The sequence below is a fragment of the Apodemus sylvaticus genome, chromosome 19, assembly GCF_947179515.1.
Source record: "Apodemus sylvaticus chromosome 19, mApoSyl1.1, whole genome shotgun sequence".
NCBI lineage: Eukaryota > Metazoa > Chordata > Mammalia > Rodentia > Muridae > Apodemus > Apodemus sylvaticus.
This window is the reverse complement of record NC_067490.1, coordinates 18,282,417-18,307,647: the sequence shown is the minus strand read 5'-3', so window position 1 is coordinate 18,307,647 and position 25,231 is coordinate 18,282,417. Positions and strand designations below refer to the sequence as shown.

The following is a 25,231-nucleotide window of genomic DNA, read 5'->3' as shown; positions in this document are numbered from 1 at the left end:
GAACTTTATGGTTCGGCTCCCAGCCCCAGCCAATCATTTTAAAGGGTAACAAATTCCATAATAGCTCCCCCACAATCATACGCGTGCCAACCTGGACAGCCCCCTCGCTTGTTTGCTCGCCTCTGTAAATTCTTGCTTGAAACTGGACTCAGGGTGTCACCCTCCCGTCCTGCTGTGCCAATGATAGTGGTGAGCCCAAGTTTGAGTTTTAATAAAGACCCTAGAGCGATTGCATTGGAATCAGCTCCTTGACTGCCTTTTTAGGATTGCAAACGCTTCCTGAACAGGTACCACCATCTTCAACTCAGAAGGCTACTTACAGTTGAGGTAGACAACCTACAGGTTAGGCTTCAATCATTTCAAGCATTGAAACAGAAGGCCTCGGTTATGTGAGGGCACACATAAGTAGAACAGGTGGTAGATAGCCAGACAGCCAGGGATTAGTGACTTCAGGAGACCAGAAACAAAAAGCAAGGGGCTAAAGACAGCCACAGTTAGCTGGAGGCTCTGGGAGGGGACCAGGTAGGATTGCCCCATGGGTGCTATGGCTACAGAAATGGCACCAGCTGAGACTGAAGAGGAAGACAGGTCATCTCTCCCACTGCCAGCCACCAAGCCTAAGAAAGCCGCATTTGACGCCAGGGCACACATGGCGGAAGAACCAACTTCCGCAAGTTAGTCCTCTGGCCTCCAACACAAGTTCCATAGCGTTCATATCTAGATTTGATAACGCACACCACCACTTGTTAGCTTTAGAGAGGAGCTTAAAGGGCGGGCGACATGGGCCTGGCTACTGTAGAGTGGGGACACTCCACACAATCAGCCCAAGTCCCCAGCATCTCTAGATACACGGGAGGCTCCCTCCTGTTATTCTGATTAACCTGTGGGTTTCTTTCTTTTCCTCCTGGAACTTACTCTGTAGATCAGGCTGGCCTTGAACTTAGAAATCTGCCTGCCTCTGCCTCCCAAATGCTGGGATTAAGGGCGTGCACCATCACCTCCCGGCAATCTGTGGCTTAAGTAGGAGTTGAATGGCCAGTCCCTGTATGCTTTTTGTTTTCTCTGGCTTCAAGCAGGCACTGGCCCAATCTACCTCAAAACAGCAGTAGATGCTGTGGTGGTTTTTATGTCTATGCTCCGCCCAGGGAGTGGCACTATCAGAAGGTGTGGCTCTGTTGGAGTGGGTGTGGTCTTGTTGGAATAGGTGTGTCACTGTAGGTGTGGGCTTTAAGACCCTCATCCTAGCTGCCTGGAAACCAGTCCCAGTTAAATGTTGTCCTTGTAAGACTTGCCAGGTGGGCAGTGGTGGCGCACGCCTGTAATCCCAGCACTCTGGGAGGCAGAGGCAGGTGGATTTCTAAGTTCGAGGCCAGCCTGGTCTACAGAGTGAGCTCCAGGACAGCCAGGGCTATACAGAGAAACCCTGTCTCGAAAAAACCAAATCCAAAAACAAACAAACAAACAAACAAACAAACAAACAAACAAACGACTTGCCTGTGGGGCCTGGGGAGATGGCTCAGCAGTTAAGAGCACTGGCTGCTCTTTCAGAGGTCCTGAGTTCAATTCCCAGCAACCACATGGTGGCTCACAACCATCGGTAATGAGCTCCGATGCTCTCCTCACACCAGAGAATGACAGTGTATTCACATATATAAAATAATTAAGTAAATAAATATTTAAAGAAAATAAAAGTTTTAAAAAAAAAAAGAGTTGCCTGTGTCATGGTATCTCTTCACAGGAGTAAAACCAGTTCTAACTAAGACATGCATGTTCAGAACATGGCAGCACTTCTCCACAAGCACCCCTGTCTCCTGACTGTTTCCATTTTGTATTTGTCATGGGGTTGCGGGGGACAGGGTACACACACAAAACCATGTGTGTGTATGTGTGTGTGTGTGTGCGCGCACACACGCGCAGGCCTGAGAACATCAGTTCTCTTCTCCCACTCCATGGGTCCCCAGAATCTAACTGGGTTATAAGGCTTGGCAGCCAGAGCCTTTCATCACTGAGTCTTAACTTTTGCCATTTTCCTTGGCGGGAGGACCTGAGCAGAACGGCTTCCTGGGTGTCAGAGCGGTTCCGGTGATGTTCCACATCTGTAAGGCTGGGTTCAGTCTGCCAACTCCTATCCTCAGTGTGTTAATTTGACAGGGAGCTCCTGTAAGTCAGGTAGTTTATGCGGGCGGGGTTGTATGAGTCAAGGGACAGATTCTTGGAGTGACTTCCTTACAAACAGGCGTGCCAGTTATGACATTCTTGCCATATTTTCGAACATTCTCCCAAGGAAAATAAGCCTCAGGTCTTGAATTCCGTCTTAGTCGTAACAGACGAAGAGTCCTATAAAATCCTGCGAGATCTCTTTCACCTACTTTTGAATCTGTTCTCCCTGTGAGCTAACGGAAATTTCACTAAAGAACCGATTGTTTAGCTTAGAACTCCTGGCCCAGTGCTGTATCTGGTTCCTAACAGATACTCAGTAAGGAGACATCTACAAAACCACGAAAACATGTGTTTGTCCCCGGCTGACCAAATCTCTCCTGAAAACACATATAGCTAGCTAGTCCTAGGGGCGCCTTCAGGAGGCCAGCAGAGAACGGTGTTCAAACTCTGCGTGGGTGTCATGGTGAGCCTTACCCAGGGTCAGGTCAGCCTGGGAAACTTATGAGATCCTGCCTTAAACTAAGAAGGAAAAAGAAGGCTGGGGCTGGAGTTCAGCATAGGTTGTCTAGAATGTGGAAGGCCGTGTTGGCTCCTGGAATTAAAGGCATGCACCACCACTGCCCTGAGAAGGGCAAAATGGGGCTCATCCGGGATTTGAACCCAGGACCTCTGCACCTAAAGCAAGAATCACACCCCTAAACCAACAAGCCGACACTGCTGTCATTTTCTCAAGATGATCGTCACCAGGAGTATGACACCGGGGAACCACCTGGCCTTTGTGAGCCTAACCGCATCTTGGAAACATTTAAATGTTCCTAATTTTCAGAAAGCCTCCTTTTCCACCCTAGCACCGTCATCCCTGCCTGAGGAGATTGCTTCAGACCATGGAAACATCTCACTTTCTCATGACAAAAGACATTCAAACAAATGGAGTCATCACGCCAGGAACCTGCAGGGGCTGAAGCAAGGATCCCAGAATTCCATGCGCTGCAAGCACGCAGGATGAGCGAGAAGGGCTTGCAGGCATCTTTTCTCCTGCCAAAGCGCCACAGGGCAAGAGAAATCGTATAATTCACATGCTTGCCGACTCCCTTCAAAATGAATTTCAAAAAAAAACAAACAAACAAAAAAAAAAAAACAAGTTTCAAAGCCTGTGCATAAAAGACATTGCTGATAAACAACGCGATGATATCTGCATAACCGGACGCACGCAAATACGATCACTGTGTCAGTGGGTCATCTAAAGATTAGTGTGTCCTTAAACACTGCTTTGCACTAAACAAAATAGCAGTTGGTGAGGAAGCAGGGACGGCAAAGGACAGGAAGAGACATATCTAACAGTATTAAAATCCCAGACAAAACACTGCCAGGAAACGGGAGGGCGTTGCTTACCGCCCGTCCCCCACCCCCACCCCCCAAGCCCAAGGTAGCTGGGTAATTAGTTTTCTTTAAACAACAGCTTGCTTTGCTGACATCTCATTTTTCAGAAGCAGCTGTTAGCCAAATATAGCCCTGTTTATTCGCTCCCTAGAAGGCTGTTTTATAAAAGAGCTTCTTCTGGTAAAAAAAAAAAAAAAAAAATGTTGCAACTCGTAATTTGGAACATCATGAGGAGGGCATGATATTTGTGTTCAAATAAACATCTGCTTAAGTCCGGTTTTCTGTTTGTGAATAATCCTTTTATTCCGTGCCATTAGGCACACTAAATTATTGAGTCTTCTCTGTTTTTGGGTCATGCTGGATTCCAAATATAATAGGAGAAATCTCTCTGAGGCTGAGTCCTTTGTTCTGGTGGTAGGGGACCCGTGTAATAATACTTTGGTGCAGTTAGTGTCTGGCACATGGCTGGAAGAAAGGAAGGTTTGTCCAAGGTTACTAGGAAGATTAAAAACAAACAAACAAACAAACAAACAAACAAAAAACAGGCCAGGCAGTGGTGGCGCACACCTTTAATCCCAGCACTTGGGAGGCAGAGGCAGGCAGATTTCTGAGTTTGATTGAGGCCAGCCTGGTCTACAGAGTGAGTTCCAGGAAAGCCAGGGCTACACAGAGAAACCCTGTCTCAAAAAACAAAACAAAACAAAACAAAAAAAAAAAAAAAAAAAAAAAAAAAACCTATACCACAGTAAAGTCCTCTTCACAGTGCTCAGGCTGAGGCAGGATTACTTTAAGGTCACCCTGGCTGGTGTTGAGAGCCTTTCCGGCAAAATCCTATATAGCATCTGAGATCTCGTCAGATCCTCCCTTGAAGCATTCTCTGAAGAATGAGCTTCCAAGGAGTAGGCTAGGTAGGAGACACTTAACTTAGCCTGTAGTTGGCTTACGCTGTTGTTGCCTTTTTAAGGCTGATGTCTGGGAACCAAAAGCCCATTTTACACACCTTCTCAGACCCCACAGTTATCCTCTCTCCAGAAGCTAGGAGGTCCTTTCTTTAGCGTGAAACGGGTTCCAAACTGCAATATAGTCTGGTTAAGAACCCAACCAGTGATCCTCCTGCCTCAGTCTCTCAAGGGCTCAGATGCCACTGGAATGTTTGTCCCACAGCCTTTACTTCCATTGCTGACCCCATAGAACTTCCCTGGGACTAAATCTTGTCAATTTCAAGTTGTTCTAAACCAGGAGCCAGAAAGCCCAAGTCCCTTTTCCAGTTGCTATGTTAAGTCTGTGGGCTTCTCTTGGAAGAAAACAAAGGACTAGATTATGTCCAGCAGTCTTTCAATTTTAAGATGGTGTGACTTTGGTGAGAGACACTTACTGCTCAAAGAGGGTGGGGTAACCAAAGATGGGGTAGAGGGAACACTCGGGTTCTGATCTCCTCGGCATGAGTAAGAGCTCCAGACACAGCTTGCCACAGTCCACTGGGGTTATAGACTGATGTTAAAAATGTCTCGTTCTGTGTTCTGGGAAATGCCCATCTCTTTATGTTAACTCATTTTCCCTCAGTGCAGTACTGGGTTGTGTTCTCAACCCTATCTGATATGCAGGATGTCTGTTATGTGACCCCTGGGAAACGGCCATCCAACCCCCCCCTGGGGGGGGGGAGGGTGTCACTACCCACAGGTTGAGAACCACATATTAGTGCTGGTTCCTGAGAGGTTTTTACAGTCTAAGGTAGTTCTGGAACTCCTCAGACCCAAGCAAGATTTGAACCTTCAAAGCAGCCAACTCTTCAGCAGGCCCTCCTGGGCTTGGAAACGCTTACCCCTCCTGCCCACGTCATGAGACGGGGCTGAGACCAATGGAGTGCTAATGAAGTCTCTATTACATAGAAAATGGTACAGTGTAGTAGTCATTTTCATGGGTTTACATCCACAACTATTTTTTTTTTTTTAAAGATTTCTTCCAGGAGCCCTGGAACTCAGGCTGGCCTGGAACTCAAGAGATGAGATCACCTTTGCCGGGTTAGTTGTGCTCCACCACCTACTGGCTATCCAGGGCATTTTTTTTTTATAGTGTATAAACTGTGGAATCAACTGCTACCTCATTCCTTCCAAATACAAAGTACTGACAGTTGTTAGCTGACAAACCAGCACAACCGCTTTTGTTGCTTCCCGATGGAGAACTGGGTGAGCTCAATCTTAGAAGAAATTAAATTATAATCATGAGAGTTTGTTACCTTCAAGCACGCTCCAAATCACTAATTTTCAAGTCACGTGATACTGATCACTGTATTACTCAGGGCTCTTGAAATTACAATGTCAGCAAGACAAGTCAATTAAATATAGAAAATCTGGTGGGGGCGAGGGACTAAATTCACAACTCATGCTCCTAAGGGAGATATTAGGAGACTTAGATTTCAAGGTAATACTGCAGGAACCAGAGTAGGACCAACCCCAGCCCCAAGCTCTAGACATGGGCCCAGGGTACTGCAGCTGCAGGGAACCAGCACCAGCCCAGGTTTCTGCAGCAGTCAGTATTTGCTGACCAGGCAGTTAATCTACCTAGGTTAGTCTTGGGATTAGATTGTCAGCAGGATTAGAAACCTCCAGGATGGTCTTCAACACTGGAGTCCCCTAAACACATAAGAATGTTGCTGCTAACTACTTTAGTGAGCCCGTTACCTCCAACTGAGACAGAAGTCTCTACCATCAGAGCATCAAGACTCATCGCCGGGGAGTTTCCCCGGACTCCAGGCAAGTGCGGGAGGCTGAGGCTGGGCTACTGGTAAACTGAGCCTGCTACTGGAAGCTGTGTAACCGAGATCCTCCAAATAGTGGACAAACTTAAGCACCCCAGTCTGTTGCTCCAAGAAGAGCAGTCGCCTCTGACATTCCTTTGACTATTAGCAGATAAGTCAGGCTGCTTCTAAGAACTACACTAAGCAGCACAGCGATACGACTGCATTTCTAAAGTGAGGAATCTCAGCTAAATATTTGGACAAGGACATTTTTAGACACTGCTGAGGGAAGACAGGAGATCTTAAGCAGTTTTCAAATTAGATTTGGAAGCCAAGGAACCCTCTAACCTACCTGACCATGCACAGCACAGGAACCCAACTGGACAAACAGCTTTTACAACAAACCTAAAAATAGGGAGTCTTCATAGTTTTCCAAAATTGTCCTTCCTTCCCACTCTGGACAGCCCTTGATCTTTGGCTGTAAAACCTGGCCGACTCTGGTGCACTTCCATTTTGGGGTTATACATTACTAAAAACTCTAGACATCTCTCAGGTCTTCAGCTTAAGTGCAAGTAGAGAAACGCTCTCCTTGGGCAGATTGTAGTTTCTGAATGGCTAGAAACTGGCCAGAAAACCTATATATCCAGAGTACAAAGGTACTTGAAAGCATCACGGAGCCTGAGCCCAGCTGCAGGCGTGGCTGCTGTGAAGGTGGGGGTGGGGGGTAGGGGGGGTGATTCACATCTGCCCAGCCAGTTCCCTACAGCAGCACTGTGTCACAGTAACAAATAGCCACCACGGTGACATGTACACATATACAGAATTATATTTAAACTCCTATGGAATAATATTTACAGGTTAATTAAGTTATATGTAGGAAATTAGGAAAAGTACAGATGGTGGTTTACAAACAAAGAAAAGAAAAACTATACAAGACAGGAAGAGTCAACAATAAACGGCACGATCTTCCCCTGCCACAGCAGACAGGGACTTCCAGAGAGCTACATCTTCTTAATCTGATTGTCCAAGTCATCAAAGTACGGGTGCTTCAGGGCCATTTTGCCAGAGATTCGTTTGGCAGGATCATACACTAGCATTTTCTAGAGAGAAAAAGAAATAAACTTAGAAGCCTGTCTTCTATTTACCCCTCCAAGATACTTAAATCACAGACACCTTGGTAACATGTTATAAATTATAAGATAAGCACCCAGACAGCTTTAAAACCAAAACATAAATTTTCAGGTTATCTAGCTAATTATATCTACCTTGGAAATTAAATGTCCATCTGTTATTCACAACTGAAAAAGTTACAATCAGTTATAGTGTTTAATGATAGTGTCCATATAACCCCTTCTCCAAGCCAACAAAGGAAAAAAACCCACAGCACTTTTATAAACACAGCTACAAAAGATGGATTCATTACAGTGAACTAAATTAAACACTCCAGATCTTAAATCTGATCATGCATATATCTTCAGAGAAAACTCAATCAAAAAATAGATTAAGGGTCTGGAGAGATGGCTCAGCGGTTAAGAGCACTGACTGCTCTTCCAGAGGTCCTGAGTTCAAATCCCAGCAAACACATGGTGGCTCACAACCATGTGTAATGGGATCCAATTCCTCTTCTGGTGTCTCTGGAGACAGGAACAATTTATTTGCACATATTAAATAAAATATAAAGTAAAATAAAAAAACTAAAAGCTCACCCTACCCCAATCAATAGGGCCTTGAGTTACAACAACCCTGAAACCTTGATTCTCCTGGGATGCTGGGGTGACAGGAGCCACACCAGGTTTATGTGGTGCTAGAGATCAAAGCCAGGGCTTCATGCATACTGACCACTTGTTCGGGCCTACAGAGCCTTCTGCTGACTAGTTCCCGAGTAGGGCCTTCAAGATATGTCAGTCAGTCCTCACAGCAAAAAGGAAAGATGTGCGACACTGTTTGGATTAGGAGACCAAGTCTTTCAAGGACAGCAAGCAACTTGCTGGCATCCATGAATGTAAGAGAAGATAAACTGAAATCTGAAGCCAAGTCTTATCAAATATCCACAGTGGTCTCCGACTGTGACAGTTTGCTTCCGGGGGGGCCTGCGAAGGATACAGACCTTGCTAGCGTGCACAGTGGCCTGCTGAGGACAGGACAGTGACAGCCACAGCAAGAGCTTAGCTAGTTCAGGGTGTCAGCTCAACAGGAAACTGGTGCACAGGATTGATTTTTGTTACGTGAAACCCTTTGTTTAAAGACTTGCAAGCAGCTCAACAGTCAATGACCAACCAACCTTTCTACACCACTCTGCGAAAGCTCTGCCTTGTGTCCATAGCCCCCAGCAAAACACACACACACACACACACACACACACACACACACACAGCTAATAACTTTAGACAGTACCAGAAAATTGGGCCCAGGATAGGGGAAGGCTTCTCAGTTATCCAACAATACTATGTTAAGTAAAATACGCGACAGCTATGGGGTCCGGACAAATCTGAGCCGCGTTTGGTGGCACCGTTTATAGATTGCAAGGGAGCTGAAAGACCACCTGGAATGTCTACTTCATTCCTTCTACCAACTCAGCTTTTAAACACTGCTCTACCTACAACCAATTTCCTAAAGGAGGCCCTTGTTTATTAGTCCTGAGCAGTAACTATGCTCTTTGCATTGTTTTTAATAACTGCTAATGGCACGCACCAAGCCAAGTGAAGAAGATCAGAGCGACACTGGTCTTTGCCAGCCTCTCTGAGAGGAAACTAGGCCAGACCTGAGAAAGGGAGTTTATGCTGTCAACAGCCTCAATAGCTCAGTTTACCAAGCAGCCAACAGTGCAGGGAGGAGCCATCATAACTGAGTAACATACTCTCAAGCAAGAAGGTATGTGAGCCCCGCCTCGCCTACAGCCAGCATCTCCACTACCAGACGGGAAGTAAATGACAAAGTCCAACACCAGGGGCTCCTCGGACCACTAGGCAGGCACACCTCAAAGGCAGCCATCACCACAGGCACGCCGGGCATCGACTCAGCTGCTGACTCTTCCTGCTGACAAGCCCAGGACTGAGCATGCTCAGTGACTGTGAGCACACAAGGCCGCCGCGCTCCAGCCCTGAGGAACAGCGCACTTACTGAGAGCAAATCCAAGCCGTTCTCATCCAGGTTCTTGACATGGGACGCGAGGCTCCCTGGCTTCCACTTGGGAAACGTGTTCTTGTAGTCCTGCAGGGACTCGACTTCCGGCCACACTTCGTTGTTAGGCGTGCCCAGAGCTCTGAAAGAAGAGGGAAAGTCCTGTCGCACACACAGTGCCTTTTATTCAACTGTACGGGCTTTTAGCAGCTCAGGCATAAAACACAATTACCTGAAAATCCTGAAGAGCTGGTCAATCTCTGAATCGCCATGGAAAAGCGGCTTCTTGGTTGCCAGCTCTGCAAATATGGTCCCTATGCTCCAGATGTCCACCGGAGTGGAATAGCGGGCGGAGCCCAGCAACACCTCTGGGGATCGGTACCACAGCGTCACCACCTGGGACAAGACAGACCAAGACAGACCACACATGGTTGTCCTTTAGGAAGCTGTGCAGGCGTCACCAGGAACTTCAGTCAACTAGCTATATACAAATTACTAAGTCAAAGCGAATTTACTTCTGACTTCTGCTCATTAGTGGGTAAGAACATCTTGTTTTTCAAATCATTTAAATCAAAGGACTAAAGCAACTATAGCCTGGCTGGGCACATACCTGGGCAGCATACACCTTTAAGCCCAGCACACCAGCACTCTAGAAGCAAAGTTTGAGGCCAGTCTGGTCTAAGAGCTAGTCCCAGGACAACCAGGGCTACACAGTGAGATCCTGCCAGAGAGAGAGAGACAAAGAGAGAGACAGAGACACAGAGACAGAGAGAACAATTTCTTTTTCAACTTAAAAGCTTAAAGAAGAAAAAGGACTAAGTAGTAATAGATGGTTTAGGAATGAGATACTATACAAAGCACATGTTTTGTTTACATGTTTACATGTTAAAATGATAGCACCAATTAACATGAATAAGAAATCTAAGCCAAAGGGGTGGGGGTGGGGGGGTGGAAACCCAACTGATTAGTGATTTAGAGCTATAGTTTATTTATCAAACTAGTGAATCTAAGACCTCTACGAACAACGTAATGAGGTCAGCAGCAGTTACAGCCATCAAAGAAGATTTATATCGTAAGCTGTGAAAAAATAAAAAGGAATCAACAAGACCAGGCCGAGAAGGCCGCTCAGTGGGAGAGCGGCCCTGTCGATCACATGCGCAGGCCTTCAGCAGGCACAGCCGTGCACACATCTGTGTAGCCTTAGCACCCAGGAAGCAGGCAGGCACCATCAGCTACCCAGGGAACCAGGCCAGCCCGGGCTACAGATGACTCTGCCTCAAAAACCAACAGACACAGGAGAGACCAACACTATAGACTCCAGGTTCACAACTCCGCAGACGCCAATGTTCCTGTACTATGTAGTCAATGCCCTTTCAGAACATTGGCGTCTGCGGAGTTGTGAACCTGGAATGACCACAGCAGGGTCCAATCAGGGGGAACCACAGCTCTGGGAAAGATCAATACAAAGAAATGAGAACCCCCCCCCCAAAACTACAATAAGCCCTTCTCCACTGACAAAAGATGCCAAAGGCCCCACCCTCCATTTTCAGACCACATAAAATAACTTAAAAAAGCAATAAACTGATACCATCAGAACAGAACTTTCATTTTGGTTTTCTGAGACAAGGTTTCTCTGTGTAGCCCTGGCTGTTCTGGAACTTGTTTTATAGACCAGGTTGGCCTTGAACTCAAGAGATCCTCCTGCCCCTGCCCAAGTTGGGATCAAAGGCGTGTGCTACAACTGCCTGGCTGCAGGAACCTTTTTCAACCAAGTATTTCCTTCTTGGCTTAAAGAGCAGAGGCAGGCAGCCAGCCAGCCGCCACCCCACCAGCTAGGCTCACCTCGTGTGTGTACACTCTAATCGGGATTCCGAACGCTCTGGCCAGCCCGAAATCAGCCAGTTTGATTGTTCCTTTGTCATCAATCAATAGATTTTGAGGTTTCAAGTCTCTGTGAAGAACTCTTCGGGAGTGACAAAACACAATCCCCTGGAGGATTTGGTACAAGTAACTCTAGAAAAAAGAAACCAGTCAGAAACTTGATCATTCCACAAGAGCCCTAAGTGAAAAACTTCTGAAAAAATGACAGAGAAATAATTTAGCTACCACAAGACCCTTCAGGCCTCTTTAGACAAACAAACAGGCAGACAGGAAGCCTGCTTACTTAGAGTATATGTTTATCAAAGATATAGTTATACCCACATGAACATTTAAAATCTTGTTCCCTGTCAAAGTCACAAGTTAGCTTGCTGTGCAGAAGTTCCCCCAACACTTGTGTCAACTGTTTCTATGCTCAACTAAGTTGTTCTTTTCCATTTCTGTCACTTTACATATGCATTTCCTCTTTGGAGACAATAGGAAATTATGTAAAACAGCTTAAACTAGGCATTTGTAAAAGTTTATTCATAACCTAATTCTCGTGTGTGTGTGTGTGTGTGTGTGTGTGTGTGTGTATGTGCACACACGTGCACAGCTCTCCTATGTGTTTGTGTGCTCACACTACCTATCAGGTACCCCGGTAGGAGGAAGGCAGTGTCTTCCTCTATTGCTTCCACCTTTGTTTTTGAGATGATGTTCTTCATTAAACCTGAAGCTCACCCTTTGAGCCAAGCTGGCTGGCCCTGGGACAGAACAGAGCCAGTCCACTCCAGCGCTCTGTCCTTCAGACTGTGGGCTTAAAGATGTGCTCACTGCCACACCTGACTTCCATACGGAGGCTGGGAACCAGACTCAGCTCCTCGTGCTTGTATCATAAGCACTTTCCTTCCCACTGAGTTGTCCCCCAAGCCCTCTGATCTCATTTTTTTTTTTTTTAGGTTTTTTTTTTTTTTTTGGATTTGGTGTTTTCGAGACAGGGTTTCTCTGTGTAGCCCTAGCTGTCCTGGAACTCACTCTGTAGACCAGGCTGGCCTCGAACTCAGAAATCCGCCTGCCTCTGCCTCCCAAGTGCTGGGATTACAGGCGTGCACCACTACCACCCGGCTCTGATCTTGTTCTTAAAGCAAATCAATCTTTATGCTATCCATAATTTAAGACAAAAGAAAGGAGGTAGGAGAGGGCAGAAAAATATTAACATTATTCTAAAACGCATGATTTTATATATTATGCCTTCAACAAAACAAAATAAAAAAAAAAATCAAAGAATATTGTGCTGGATAGTTTCATGCCAACTTGACACAGCTAGAGTTATTGGAGAGGGAGCTTCAGTTGAGACAATGCCTCCATAAGATCAGGTTGTAAGCAAGCCTGGAAGGCATTTTCTTAATTAGTGACTGATGGGGGAGGGCCCAGCTCATTATGGGTGGGGCCACACCTGGGCTGGTGGTCCTGGGTTCTGTAAGCAAGCAGGCTGAGCAAGCCAATAAGCAGCATTCCTCCATGGCCTCTGCATCAGCTCCTGCTCCGGATCCTGACTTCCTCCAGTGAAGAAGTTACACACAAGTGTCATCAGAATGGACCCTTTCCTTCCCAAGCTGCTGTGGCCATACCCTTCATCACAGCAACTGTGACCAGGACTAAGTCACACCCAATGTGGGCACCACTGCCCAGTCACCGTGTGTTAGTAAAAAGGCCTTTGCTATCACTGAACCATAGCCTAATACAGAAAGAGGAGCATGTACAGGCTGTGCATAGATGAGTGAACACAATGTATGTCAAATGTCAGATAGAGTAACTGTAATAAGACCCTTCACATAATAAACTGAGACTACTTAAAAGATACAGAGTCAAATCTTGGTAACAATGTAATAAAATAATAACTGATCTTTAGAGGCCATATGGCCCTAACTACCAAGATCTTAAATATAAACACATATTTTATCCCAGTTCCAAGAATCCATCTATAAAATTACACAAGGTGGGGGCTGGTGAGATGGCTCATTGGTTAGGAGCCCTGGATGCCCCTGACCTCAATTCCCAGCAACCACATGGTGGCTCACAACCATCTTTAGGGAGATCTGATGCCCTCTTCAGGCAGGCAGATGTATGTTTGTATGTATGTATGTATATGTGCATATATGTGTGTGTATGTACATATGTATGTGTGTATGTATGTATGTGCATATGTATGTGTGTATGTATGTGTGTGTGTGTGTGTGTGTGTGTGTGTGTATGTATGTGTAGTGGCCCATGCCTATAATGCCCACACTTGGGAGATGGAGGCTGGAGGAGCCTGGGTTACAGAATGAACCCCCACCATGAGGACTCACTGCAGCCATCACTAAAATAGGAAGTAATGGAAATGGAAATGGCTTAGCAACTGTGCCAAGTATTAAACCATTACGAAACAGAGACAGGAAGGGCTAACTAACGTGTGTGTGCGGTACACATGCAGAATGATCCCTCTGGGTTTAGATGCTTACAGAGGCAACGTGAAAGTCTCAAGGCGTGGGCACATGGCTCAGTGGAAAAATAAAGCCGGTTTAAGGTTAAGACTCCTTTCCCATAGGCATTCACAACCTACACTTGTTTGCTGAGAAAAACACTTGCCCAGCTATGCAGTGTCCTGGGTCCAATGCCCAATACCGCACACAAAGATCAACCCATACATCTATAATTTAACCAAAATACAATGCTTACGTTAACCAGAGCCTATCTGTGACACACTAAGACCACCTAGCATCAGCACTGGGCTCAGGCTGCTGTCACTGATCTGCACATAGACACTGAAGCCTGTCCTGTCCCCAGGGATGGATACGTGGTCCTTGGGGTTGCGCTTAGATCCTCAGACACTACTTGCACTGCTAGAACTGTCTGGAAATAAGACAGACAGATGATCGCATCCAGGCGGAAGGAAGAAAAATAAAACGCTCTATTTTCTCACAGGTTTTCTAAGATGCAGCCACAAACACAAGAATGGAGGCCCACGGTCAGAGGGCGTTTAAGTATTAATTAAAGTCTGCAAGGCTTTACCTTAACCAGTGAAGAATCCATGAACTGGCCAGGAGGGATGGAGTCCAGGTACTTCTTGAGATCCATGGACAGGAACTCAAAGATGAGGTAGAGCCTGGAATCCTGCATGAGCACGTCCTGCAGGCTGAGCAGAGCACGGCATGAGCCCAGCCGGCAGCACTGCCTCCCGCCGCCTCCCAGGTACCACACAAGCTCCTAACAACTACCCTCACTCTCAAGTAGAACTCAAGGAAGGAAGTTCAGAACAGTAATCCAGTTTCCTGTGCAGAAGGAGCTAGCCCATACCACCTGCACCCCCAAAGCTGGCTGCTGTGGCCATGACAGCTAAGTCTAACTTTAACAGCTGCTGCCTCGTCCCAGCCCCAGTGCCACCGTTAGAACCCAGGCCAGGGCCAGAGGCAGAAGGCGCGAGGTTAAGCCTTTAAATTCAAAGGCTGCCTGGGGTAGAGGTGCACACAAGGCCAACCTGGGTGATCTAGAGCAAAATCCTGTCTCAAAAACTCAAAAACCCCAAATTAAGAGGCCAGAGGCTACAGCTCAGTGGTTAGAGTGTTTTCTTAGCATGCCCCAAGCCCTGGGTTGAGTCCTTCGTACCATCAGAAATTCTAATGACCCGCTAGACAACTTCCTCAGAGACCCAGGCCAAACGAGCCAATAAAGCATAAGCTATCTACCTCACCCCTCAACCCTGCTACTTGCCCTAGGAGCCTTTGGGGACCTAAGCATCTCACGGAAGGAAGGGCTCCCATGGCCACGCCCTGCTCCTCCAGCCAATATAACAGCACGTCTCAAATTCTCCAAACAGAATCAACAGGTAAGTCGGACTCTATCCCGCTTGAACCCGAAACTACATGAGAATTTCCACATTAAAAAGGAGTTGCAGCAGCAGCAGCACGGGGAGAACGGTTTCAGTCCCAGCACAGCACACCTGACTATGTTCGGATGTCGAAGTTCTTTTAAGAGAGAGATTTCCCGAATTGCGGTACTGGGCACTCCTTCTTCCTCACTCTCAAGTCTGATTTTCTTCATGGCCACTATCTGGCCAGTGGTCCTGTGTCTACCCTTATACACCACACCATAAGTACCTGAAAGAAAGCAAAGGAAAAAAAAAATTTAAGTTGAATTCTTTGAGAGAAACGCCAGCTGCGGACAGATAGTTCACCTCACGCATAATTAAACCGTCACTGCTTTCAAAAGGGAACTGAAGATCACTACAGCCTAACATATACACGGTTTGGAAATAAAAACTCACTGACTCACCCAAAGTCTCCCTCCCAGCCCAGCACAAGAACTTTAGGACATGGATCTCATTTGAAATTCACCCATCAAAACTATCCTGCATATAGTTAAAGGCTACATAAACTCAAGATTGGAAAACAGTACCAAGAGGAGGCACTGTGAAACTTTCAAAAAGCTGTATTGACTTAGGATTTCCTTGATACATTAAACAGATCTCAAAATGCAGTCACCCAGTAGAGTGTAGTGGACACAGAAACACCATGCATTTTTATTAAACCCAAGAAAGCTGCTATCTCCTACTGGAGTAGGACGCCTCCTACCCACTGGGAATGTGGAAAACAATAACATGAGTGTCACATGAACAGCAACAGCAGTAAGAAAAGACACAGCGGGGTGTGGCGGACATGCAAGATGGGCTCTTCTCCAGATATCACAGGCGCCTTTTAAACTCGGAATCCAGTTTAAAGCAGTACAGAACTCCCTAACTGCATATAAACTCTGTTGAAAAGCTTCTCCTGGCATCAGTATAGTTTCAGCAGTGACCACCACACCAGGTCTGGTGACACACAGCTGTAACACAGCTGCTTGTAAGACTCAGGCAAGTTAGAGACAAGCCGGGAACTCAGTACCCGATGTGGTTCTACATGCCTGTAATCCTTTTACTTAGGTAGCTGAGGCACGGTTAGACCCTGAACAGAGTGAGCCATTTCTTCCAAATTTAAAAGCTACTCCACGGCGTTTACCGGCTCTAAGACTCCATCCCAATGATCAAGTGCTTACAAGATTAAACAGTTTGCTGTCCACATTAGCTTTATTCCAGTATTCTTTAAATTCCAGGACAGTTTGTTTTCCTAAACACTACAGTTATTTTAATATCATTTCAAATAAAATCCTTACTGTTTTGATAAAATGCTAGGTGACTAAATAACCATGTTATTCTAGATAAAAAGAACTGACAACATTCTGTCTGCGAAGCCACAGGAAATTTATGAGCTGTGCTCCTTCACGGTGGACAGCATGCTTGCCAGAAGCACCCAAGGAGCTAAGCCCTTAGCAAGGTGACCCTATCCGAGCAGTCACCATTAGGAAGGTATATAACAACCAAACAGGCAATGATCAATTCAGGATTCCTCTGGCCTCTCGGTTCCTCCCAGTGCCCTGCCACATTTCATGACGGCATGTGCAGAACTCACGATTGGCAGCCAATACCCAGTCACCGTTGATTCTCAGACAACACAGCAGAACAGCTTGTTTTAAGTATCTGAACTCCCGGCTCTTCTCAATTAATGGCCACAGGGCTAACCAAAGCCAGCGGGGGACCACTATTCATAAGCTAAACAGTAGATGCTCTGAAATTCAGTTATTTGTTTTAGAGCCAGAAGGATTTTAAGGAATAAATAATTGGGGAGGGGAACGTATCGAATAAGCCTGGAGAGATGGCTCGGGGCTTAGACCTCAGTGCCCTTGCAGAGGACCAGGCCCCATACCACGCTCACAGCCTCCTGTAATCCAGGTCCAGAGGAGGCAACACTTCTGGCCTTCATGGGCTATGCACACCTGTACAAATGTACACACACACACACACACACATTGAATTTTACAAAGTGTCATACAAGTATAAACAAGGGTAAGATCCCAGCTACCTCTAGGGTAAAGGCTTGATAACGCTGCCTGCTAAAAGCCACTAAACCCCATCAAAACTCAATGTTTCTAGAGTGCTTACTGAATGCCAAGGGAGACCTCACTAACCACATGGAGCCCGGGCAGCTGTGCAAATCTGAAGACTGTCTCACTGGGAATGGCGACCAACAACACAACAGTGACACACAGTTAGAAGACACTAACATGGGAAAAACAGTACAACATATTCACAGGTTTGACCAGGTACTTGGTTATTGGCAGAAGAAAATGTAGACAGCATGACCTAACTTTCAAATTATTTCAACAAGCCATTCAGGATCCCCTACAGACGATCCAGAGCAGCCAGGCACAATGCAGCAGACAAGCCCCTAGGCCAGAGCCGAAGTCAGAAAAGTAGGTCAAAGGGCTGCAGGATCTGAACAGAGGCCGTGAGAGATGCCGGGGACCCCAGCCTAAAGCCCAGAGCATCAAGGAAATGAACAAACGCCTTCAGCTACTACATTAGTTCTCAACCCGTGGGTTGTAGCTCTTTAGAGGGGCACACATATCAGATATTTACATTATAATTCATGAGAGTAGCAAAATTAGTTACGAAGTAGCAATAAAACTGATCTAACGGTTAGGGGGTCACCACAACACGAGGAACTGAGTGTGTTCTTCAACACACTCAGGCTGTGGTGTTCAAAAGGCCGAGAACCACTGCTCCAGAACAAGTTAAAGAGCCCAGCAGGGGATGGCCTCAGAAAGGCCGATCCAAGGGCATCATCACCCCACGGGGCGTGGAGTGGCAGTGGACACGCTGAGGAGGGGGAGTGGTTACCACGCAAGGAGACAGTTGCGGAGATGATGGTCACGTTAAAAAAAGAAAACCCCAGACGCACACCAGACACTGCCCTGGGGCGTTCCTGGTTTACTAAATCCCCTGTCTTGGTTTTAATACCCCGTGTCAGTGGGGTCTCTAAACAGAAATGAAATCCGTCCTCAACAGAACCCACACAGAAACAAGTTCTACTGTTTGCTCCTGGAGAGCTCAGATTGAAGTCTTGATTCCTAGATAGAAATATGGAAACTCCGTTGCTGGGAGAGAGGAAAAAAAAATAGACAGAAATAGGAAAGGGTTATTTTCACTCCTCCTTTATGTCACGTGGGCCTAAGCATTGTTTAAAATACTACAGCAGGGAACTGAACACCATGTGACAGTCGCTAGGTTTGGGCCATTCTTGCCCATGACCACACAGAACACCACCCGCCCAGTTTACGGAAAACTTAGAATTCAGTACTTAGAAAGACTAAAATGTACTGTGAAATCAGCATCATCTTACCCCCTTAACCTACTCCAACACACAGGCAAGCTATCAGTAGTTCCCCCCCCTCCACACCCCCAACCACAAGCATCTGGGCTATTCAGTTCCAGAAGTGAGATCTGCCTGGGGACCAGCTCAGTACTTAGTGCACACGAGACCCTAGGGTCGTTAGCAAAGAATCAGGGTAACAGTTCTCTTCATCGAGAAGCACCTTGGGCTTTAGGTTGTAGGGAAAGTATGCCTTACTTGATAAACACCCAGACAGGATCTGGGTTAGAGTCCAGCCGCAGCAGGAGCACAGACAGTGGAGAGTGAGGTTCACTGTGGCTTGTCCCCTCCCCATTTACACAGTCCAGGATCTCAGGCAAGCAATGGCACCCACATTGGGGGAGGGTCCAGTCCACTTCAATTAATGGAGTCAAAATAATCCCCTACAGGTGTGCTCAGAGAGATCCCTGATTCTCTCAAGGTGGCCACAAGCACCAAACACAAGGGCACACCGATGCACATGCGCCCAGATGTGTCAACGACTGCACTCAGCAAATGGTTCTGTGTCCCACGGTAGCACCGTTACATTCTTTTCAAAGGACGGGTCTACTAAAACCACTCACCTTCTCCAATTTTCTCTATTTTGATATAGTCTTCCATAGTTACTCGACAGGTTACGACGACAGACCCTAAAATGAGGGGGAAGACAGTGCTGTGATTATGTGCTGCTAATTCAAAGCAGTCTAAACATCCGGAAGACATCACAGAAGAGTGTTTTCCAGGGCCTCCTGCACGGCCCACAAATGTCAGTCATTCCATCAAGACAGTCTGGTTGGGGTTCAGCTGCTCTTGCAGTGAAATGTTCTGAGCCTTCTCAGACAGTGAGTTTGCATATTCTATACAGCCATGAACTCCGCCCCTTCTCACAAATCAAGCCAGCCTGTCAACCCAGCTACTGAGGATACTGATACACAGCTAAAGCAACTTAGTGACACTATGTCTCAAAAAAAAAAAAAAAAAAAAAGGGCTCTGGTCCCCGGAAAGTTTCGAAAAAGAAGTAATATTTCAGCACACTGCTACTGTAATAAAATTGTACTGTTTCAGTTTTTCTTAAGATAATAAGAATCTGTAAGTAATTGCACATGATGTAATCCTAGCACAAGAAAGAGCAAGTTCAAGGCCAGCCTGGGGCCTAGTTTGTTCCAATTCTGTCCCCAAAAGAAATGAAGTCCAACTGTGAGAAATAAGTTGTTTGTTCTATAAAAGCAATTATCTTAAAAGCATTCAATTCTCAGGACAGTGGTGGGGCATGCCTTTAATCCCAGCACTTGGGAGGCGGAGGCAGGTGCATTTCTGAGTTGGAGGCCAGCCTGGTCTACAGAGTGAGTTCCAGGACAGCCAGGGCTATACAGAAAAACCCTATCCCCTACCCCTACACCCCCCAAAAAAACCCCAAAATAAAAAGCATTCAATTCACTTGAACAGCCAGAACATTTAGCTGCACAAGTGAATTGAATGCTTTCCAAAAGTAGCCACAGACAATCCCACTCAAGACACTCAAAGGGAAATGCCAAAAAAAGCACCGTGGAAGAGAGAGAACGGTGCTGGGTTGACTAGCTTTAGGTCAGGTCACATCTTCACATGGTCATCTGAGAGGAAGGAACCTCAGTCAAGAAAAAGCTTCAGTAGGACGGGCCTCTGTAGGCAAGTCCTTAGGGCATTCTCTTGATTAGAGATTGATGCGAGAGGACTCAGCCCATTGTAGGTGGTGCCAACCCTGGGCATAGGGTCCTGCTTTTAAGAAAGCAGGCTGAGCAAGCTATGTGAAGGAAGCCAGAAAACAGCACCCGTGGCCCTCTGCATCCTGTCCACACATCCTCTGAGGAAATGGACCTCAGAACAACCCTTTTTCTGTCCAAGTTCCTTTGCTTTGGGGAAGGCAATTCATCACAACAATAATAACCCTAAGACAGCTAGTACAAAACCCTAATCACACTTTCAAAAATAACATAAACAAGGGAGAAAAAAAAATTCTTGTCTCACAAAGAATGGTAGAAAAAAGTGGTGCCTCTTCCTTGAAAGCCCCCAGTCAGGGATGAAGACAACATCCTTATGAATGAACATCAAGGAACAGCTGACCTTCCGCGAGCTGTTCCTTACAGATCCCTTTCCACAGTAAAAAAAAAAAAAAAAAAAAAAAAAAAAATCAACTCTGTGGGGTGTGGTGGCACAGCCTGGAATCTCACCTCTTCGGACTGCGCAAGGAAGACAGTGGCTCAACAAATGAAAATTCAAAAGGGAAATATAAACCTGTCCAAGCGTCTTGCCAGGCATGCCACTAGACCCTGGGGAGTCTCATACTCCTAAGATTGACTCTCAATCAATCAATAAACATATGTATATGTTTAGGCAATTTCAATGCACACCCCCCCAAAATCCCTTTTCTTCAATATAGAGACGTAATAAATAGTACATTAAACTTTTCAGCCACCGCCGCATAGACAGCAAAGAGTTAACGTGTCTTCAAGGCACGTTCATTTCCCTCCGACATTTTCCAGTCTCTGGGCGCTGGTGTTAAAAGCTGCCCAGTGTATCCAAGTTGGGGGTGGGGATGGTGATCCACACACCAGAACCTTCATCATTATGTGTGTTTTAAGACGATCAAGGATGCGAAAGCTTCCGCGGTTCTCCCTCTCTCTAATTCAGAGCCTGGGTACTGTCTGCGGCCTTCTACAAGCACTGGCATCGAAAAATAAACGATCCCACATTTCCTTGGCTCTGCACCTTGGTAGGAATGATTTAAAAAAAAAAAAAAAAAAAGACCACGGGTCTGTTTCTCCAGCAGTACAGACTCGGAGGCCTCCGAAGGGCAGCTGGCCTGGTGCAGCCCAGCTCCGCGCTGGAAGCCAGCAGGGTCTGGGACACAAGCTGGCACCCCGCCCACACCCGGGGCTCCAGCGAGGCCCTGCGGGTCTGCAGGAGCTCGCGTAGGGGCCTGCACGTCAGCAGGACGCCGGGCTCAAGTGAGCCTTGCCCTTCCATAGGGGATCCCCTGGCTCGGGTGAGCCTTGCCCTTCATAGGGACCCCCTGGCTCGGTTGAGCCTTGTCTTTCCATAGGGGACCCCGACTCGGGTGAGCCTTGCCCTTCAATAGGGGACCCCTGGCTCGGTTGAGCCCTGCCCCCCATAGAGAACCCGTAGCTCCGCTGAGCCCTGCCCCCCATAGGGGACCCCCCCCCCCAGGCTCAGGGAGGCCATGCTGCTGCATAGGGCACCCTGGACTCAGGGAGGCCATGCCCATCTATAGGGGACCCCAGACTCGGATGAGCCCTGCCCCTCCATAGGTGACCCGGGGCTCAGGTGAGGCCCAACCCGTCCACTGGAAACCATGGTCTCACGTGGAGGCCCTACCCGTCCACAAGGGGTTCCCAGGCTCACATGGATGTCCTGTCCGTCCCCGGGGGACCTCCCATCCCCGGCTCCCGTGGAGCCCCTGCCTGCACCCAGTCCGACTCCCGCCATACCTCTCTGATCTCCCGGCGGCCACACCGCAATTCCGGACAGGGCGGACGCAGCAACTCCCTTAGTTTAGAGGCCGAGTGCCAGCAGTTTCAAACTCGCCGCGGTAAAGCTCCCGGGATCCGCCAATCCGATTGCACGTAGACGTTCAAAGGAGCCAATCAGAGTCGAGCTATGCTCGGACCAGGCTGCCTGGAAGCGCAGAGCGCGAAAGGGAGCGGAAACCGCGGCCTGAGGAATTGCAGGAGGGCGGGCGCCAACTGACTCTCTGTTTTCCTTCCAATGTCGTCCTGTTGTTTCTGGACAGTCTAATCTATTTTTCCCCCATCCCTATCCCTTTCTATTTGTAATTTCCCTCCAGGACTAACATGATTCAAATATATTTGAATTTAGATAGCCAGCTACAAAAGTGATAGTTCCACCACATCAAGAGTTTCTTACTTTTTAATACTTTTATTTTGGTTTGGTTTGGTATTTTGAGACAAGGTTTCTCTGTGTAGTCTTGACTGTCCTGGAACTTGCTCTGTAGAGCAGGCTGTCCTTGAACTCACAGAGATCCGCCTGCCTCTGCCTCCAGAGTGCTGGGGTTAAAGGCATGTGCTGCCACCACCACCTGGTTACTGCTAACATTTAAAATTACTTTATGATTGTGCCTTTCAAAAAATATATATTAAGCTGAGGATTGCGGCACATGCCTTTAATCCCAGCATACACAGCCGCAGGCATGTGTATATGGACGTGCATGTGTGCATATGTTGTGTGTATGCACATGTGTATGTATATATGCTTATATACATAAAATATTAAGTTTCACTATGAAATTTTCAAACAATACTGGTCTCTGTTACTTCTCGTCCCTTCTCCAAATAACCCTAGTCCCCACACCTCATAAGTGCATGCCCCACCCCCATTGTTCCCTGTGTCCTATATGTCCATCTCCACAACTCTAATTTTTCCCCCTCTGGCATCTTTTCCTTTCTAGTTCAAAGCTTGTAGACACACTAACATATGCACCTTACACACCGGGATGTGCATATGAGAAAGAACATGGAGTCTCTGTCTCTCTGTGTCTGTGTCAGCTCCCGTGGTTAGTTTCCAGCTCTCCCCATGTTCCTGAAGATTACAGTTTTTCTAACGAGTGATTAGCGGCCAGCATAGGGATCACATATAAAGTACCTTGGGAAGACACGGGGAAAGGAACCAATGAAATGCTGAAAGACACCCTCAAAACTGAAAAGAAACACTGCCGGCCTGTCTCTGTGATTATATACCTATGTATCCACGCTTTGGTTTTACATTATGTATAAAGTGGTAACACATTAGATGTTTTGACATGTTTCTACATAAGAATGTTAAATATTGGGCTGGAGAGATGACTCAGAGGTTAAGAGCACTGGCTGCTCTTCCTAGAGGTCCTGAGTTCAATCCCCAGCAACAACATGATGGCTTATAACCATCTATAACGAGGTCTGGTGCCCTCTTCTGGTGTGCGGGCATACTTGCATGTAGAATACTGTATACTAAATACATACATCTTTTTAAAAAATGTTAAATATTCCTTAGAAAGCAAACCTCCACAATTCTATGAACAAACAAAATGTTATCTGTTTTATCTGCTCTAAGTCAGCATCAAAAGCTCTAGCACAGCATTACCTTCTGACCACATCCCTCAAAGAGGCGGCTCTCTACTTTGAAAAGATTCTGAGCTCCTCAAGAAAATAAAGCAGTGTGGTGAGGGGCTAGAGAGATGGCTCGGCCGCTAAAAGCATTTGCCTTCACCCACAAAACAAACCCGGCATCCTTGTAAATGCCTGGAACTCTAACTCCAAGGGAGCCCGCGCTGTCTTCTCATCTCCATAGGTTTGTAGGTACATGTGATTGAGCACACACACACACACACACACACACACACACGTACACACACACGTGCACACACACGTGCACACACACAAACATACACACATGCATACACAAATAATTAAAATAAATCTCTTTTTAAAAAGCAAAGCAGTATGACAGAGCTGAGGATACTGAGAGACAGTTTAGGATGGCGGTTGTCTGCCTAGACTTCATAGGAAGAGGAAGGCAGACCACGCCTCCTTAGACAAGACTAACAGAGGCTAGAAGAGCTGCATCAGAATGAAGAATAAACTAGTTTATCTCATGAAGACTTTTATGAAAACAATTTATATAAAAGATTTTGATCATTTTTCCTCTTTTATTCCTTCCAGATCCTCTCTGCCTCCCTACTCACCCAATTTTGTGTGTGTGTGTGTGTGTGTGTGTGTCTGTTTGTCTGTCTGACTGTATCTGTGTGTCTCTCTTTCTATCTCTATGTATTTGTTTGTCTGACTGTCTACCTGCCTGCCTCTCTATCTCTCTCCCCACTCTCTCTGTCTCTCTGTCCCTGTCTCTCTCTGTCTTTCTGTCTCTGTCTCTCCCTCTCTCTGTCTGTTTCTGTCTCTCTTTCTCTCTGTCTCTCTCTGTCTCACTCTGTCTCTCTCTCCCAGTGTATGTTTGAAGGGGGGTGTCTCTATTTCTCCCAAAAACAACAAAACAAGAAACAAAGAAACAAAATCCACAAAAATAAAATCAAAACAAACAAGCAAAAGACCAATAAGAGAGAGAGAGAGAGAGAGAGAGAGAGAGAGAAGACAAAACAAAGCAAAATAAATCAAAAGTCCATTAAAAAAAAGATCACAGAGTGTGTTTTGTGTTGGCCAGTTGATAAACCCAGTTACACTCCCTTGGAGAAACTGGCTTTCCCTTGGCAACTAGTATCACTTGCAGGCAGCTTCTTGGTTAGGAGTGGGAGCTCATGTCTGCTTGCCCCTCTCCATGATGGGTTTCCATTTGGTTTGACCCTATGCAGGCCTCGTGTGTGCTGTCACAGTTTCCTTAGAGTCATCCATCTCCTCTGGTTCTTACAATCTTTCTCCTCCTTCTATATAGATCTCTGAGCCTTGAGGCTACAGGGGTTTGATGAACACATCCCGTTTAGGACTTGGTGTTCCAAAGTCTCTCACTATGGGCACATTGTCCAATTGTGAGTCTCTGTGTTAACTCCATCTTCCCATCCTGTGGAAGAAGCGTCTCTGATGTGGGTTGAGCTAGGCACTTATCTATGGGTAAAGAAGTATGTGTTAGCCGTCATCTTATTACTAAGTTCCTTTAGCAGGGTAATAGTATTTGGTTTCCCCCTAGGTCAATAACTTATCTAGTCTTGGTGTCT

The 25,231-nt window shown here is 46.5% G+C and overlaps 1 protein-coding gene across 1 annotated transcript; it reads right to left on the bottom strand.

Moving 5' to 3' along the window:
* Positions 1 to 7,085: 7,085 nt before the first annotated feature.
* Cdk1 (cyclin dependent kinase 1) lies at positions 7,086 to 22,120 on the bottom strand. Its single transcript, XM_052163610.1, has 8 exons — positions 22,005 to 22,120; positions 19,104 to 19,169; positions 15,237 to 15,393; positions 14,309 to 14,432; positions 11,240 to 11,410; positions 9,630 to 9,793; positions 9,398 to 9,539; positions 7,086 to 7,377 (listed from the first exon to the last, which is right to left on the bottom strand). Exons 2-8 carry the CDS (start codon positions 19,138 to 19,140, stop codon positions 7,279 to 7,281), a joined length of 894 nt encoding a protein of 297 aa, XP_052019570.1. The 5' UTR covers positions 19,141 to 19,169; positions 22,005 to 22,120; the 3' UTR covers positions 7,086 to 7,278.
* Positions 22,121 to 25,231: the final 3,111 nt, after the last annotated feature.

Coding starts and splice junctions, on each gene's coding strand:
- Cdk1 (XM_052163610.1), bottom strand. CDS start 19,140: ATGGAAGACTATATCAAAATAGAGAAAATTGGAGAAG. Junction 14,433..15,236: donor CGACATCCGAACATAGTCAG/GTGTGCTGTGCT, acceptor TGCTCTGCTCAG/CCTGCAGGACGTGCTCATGC. Junction 9,794..11,239: donor TTAGAGTGTACACACACGAG/GTGAGCCTAGCT, acceptor GTCTTGTCCCAG/GTGGTGACGCTGTGGTACCG.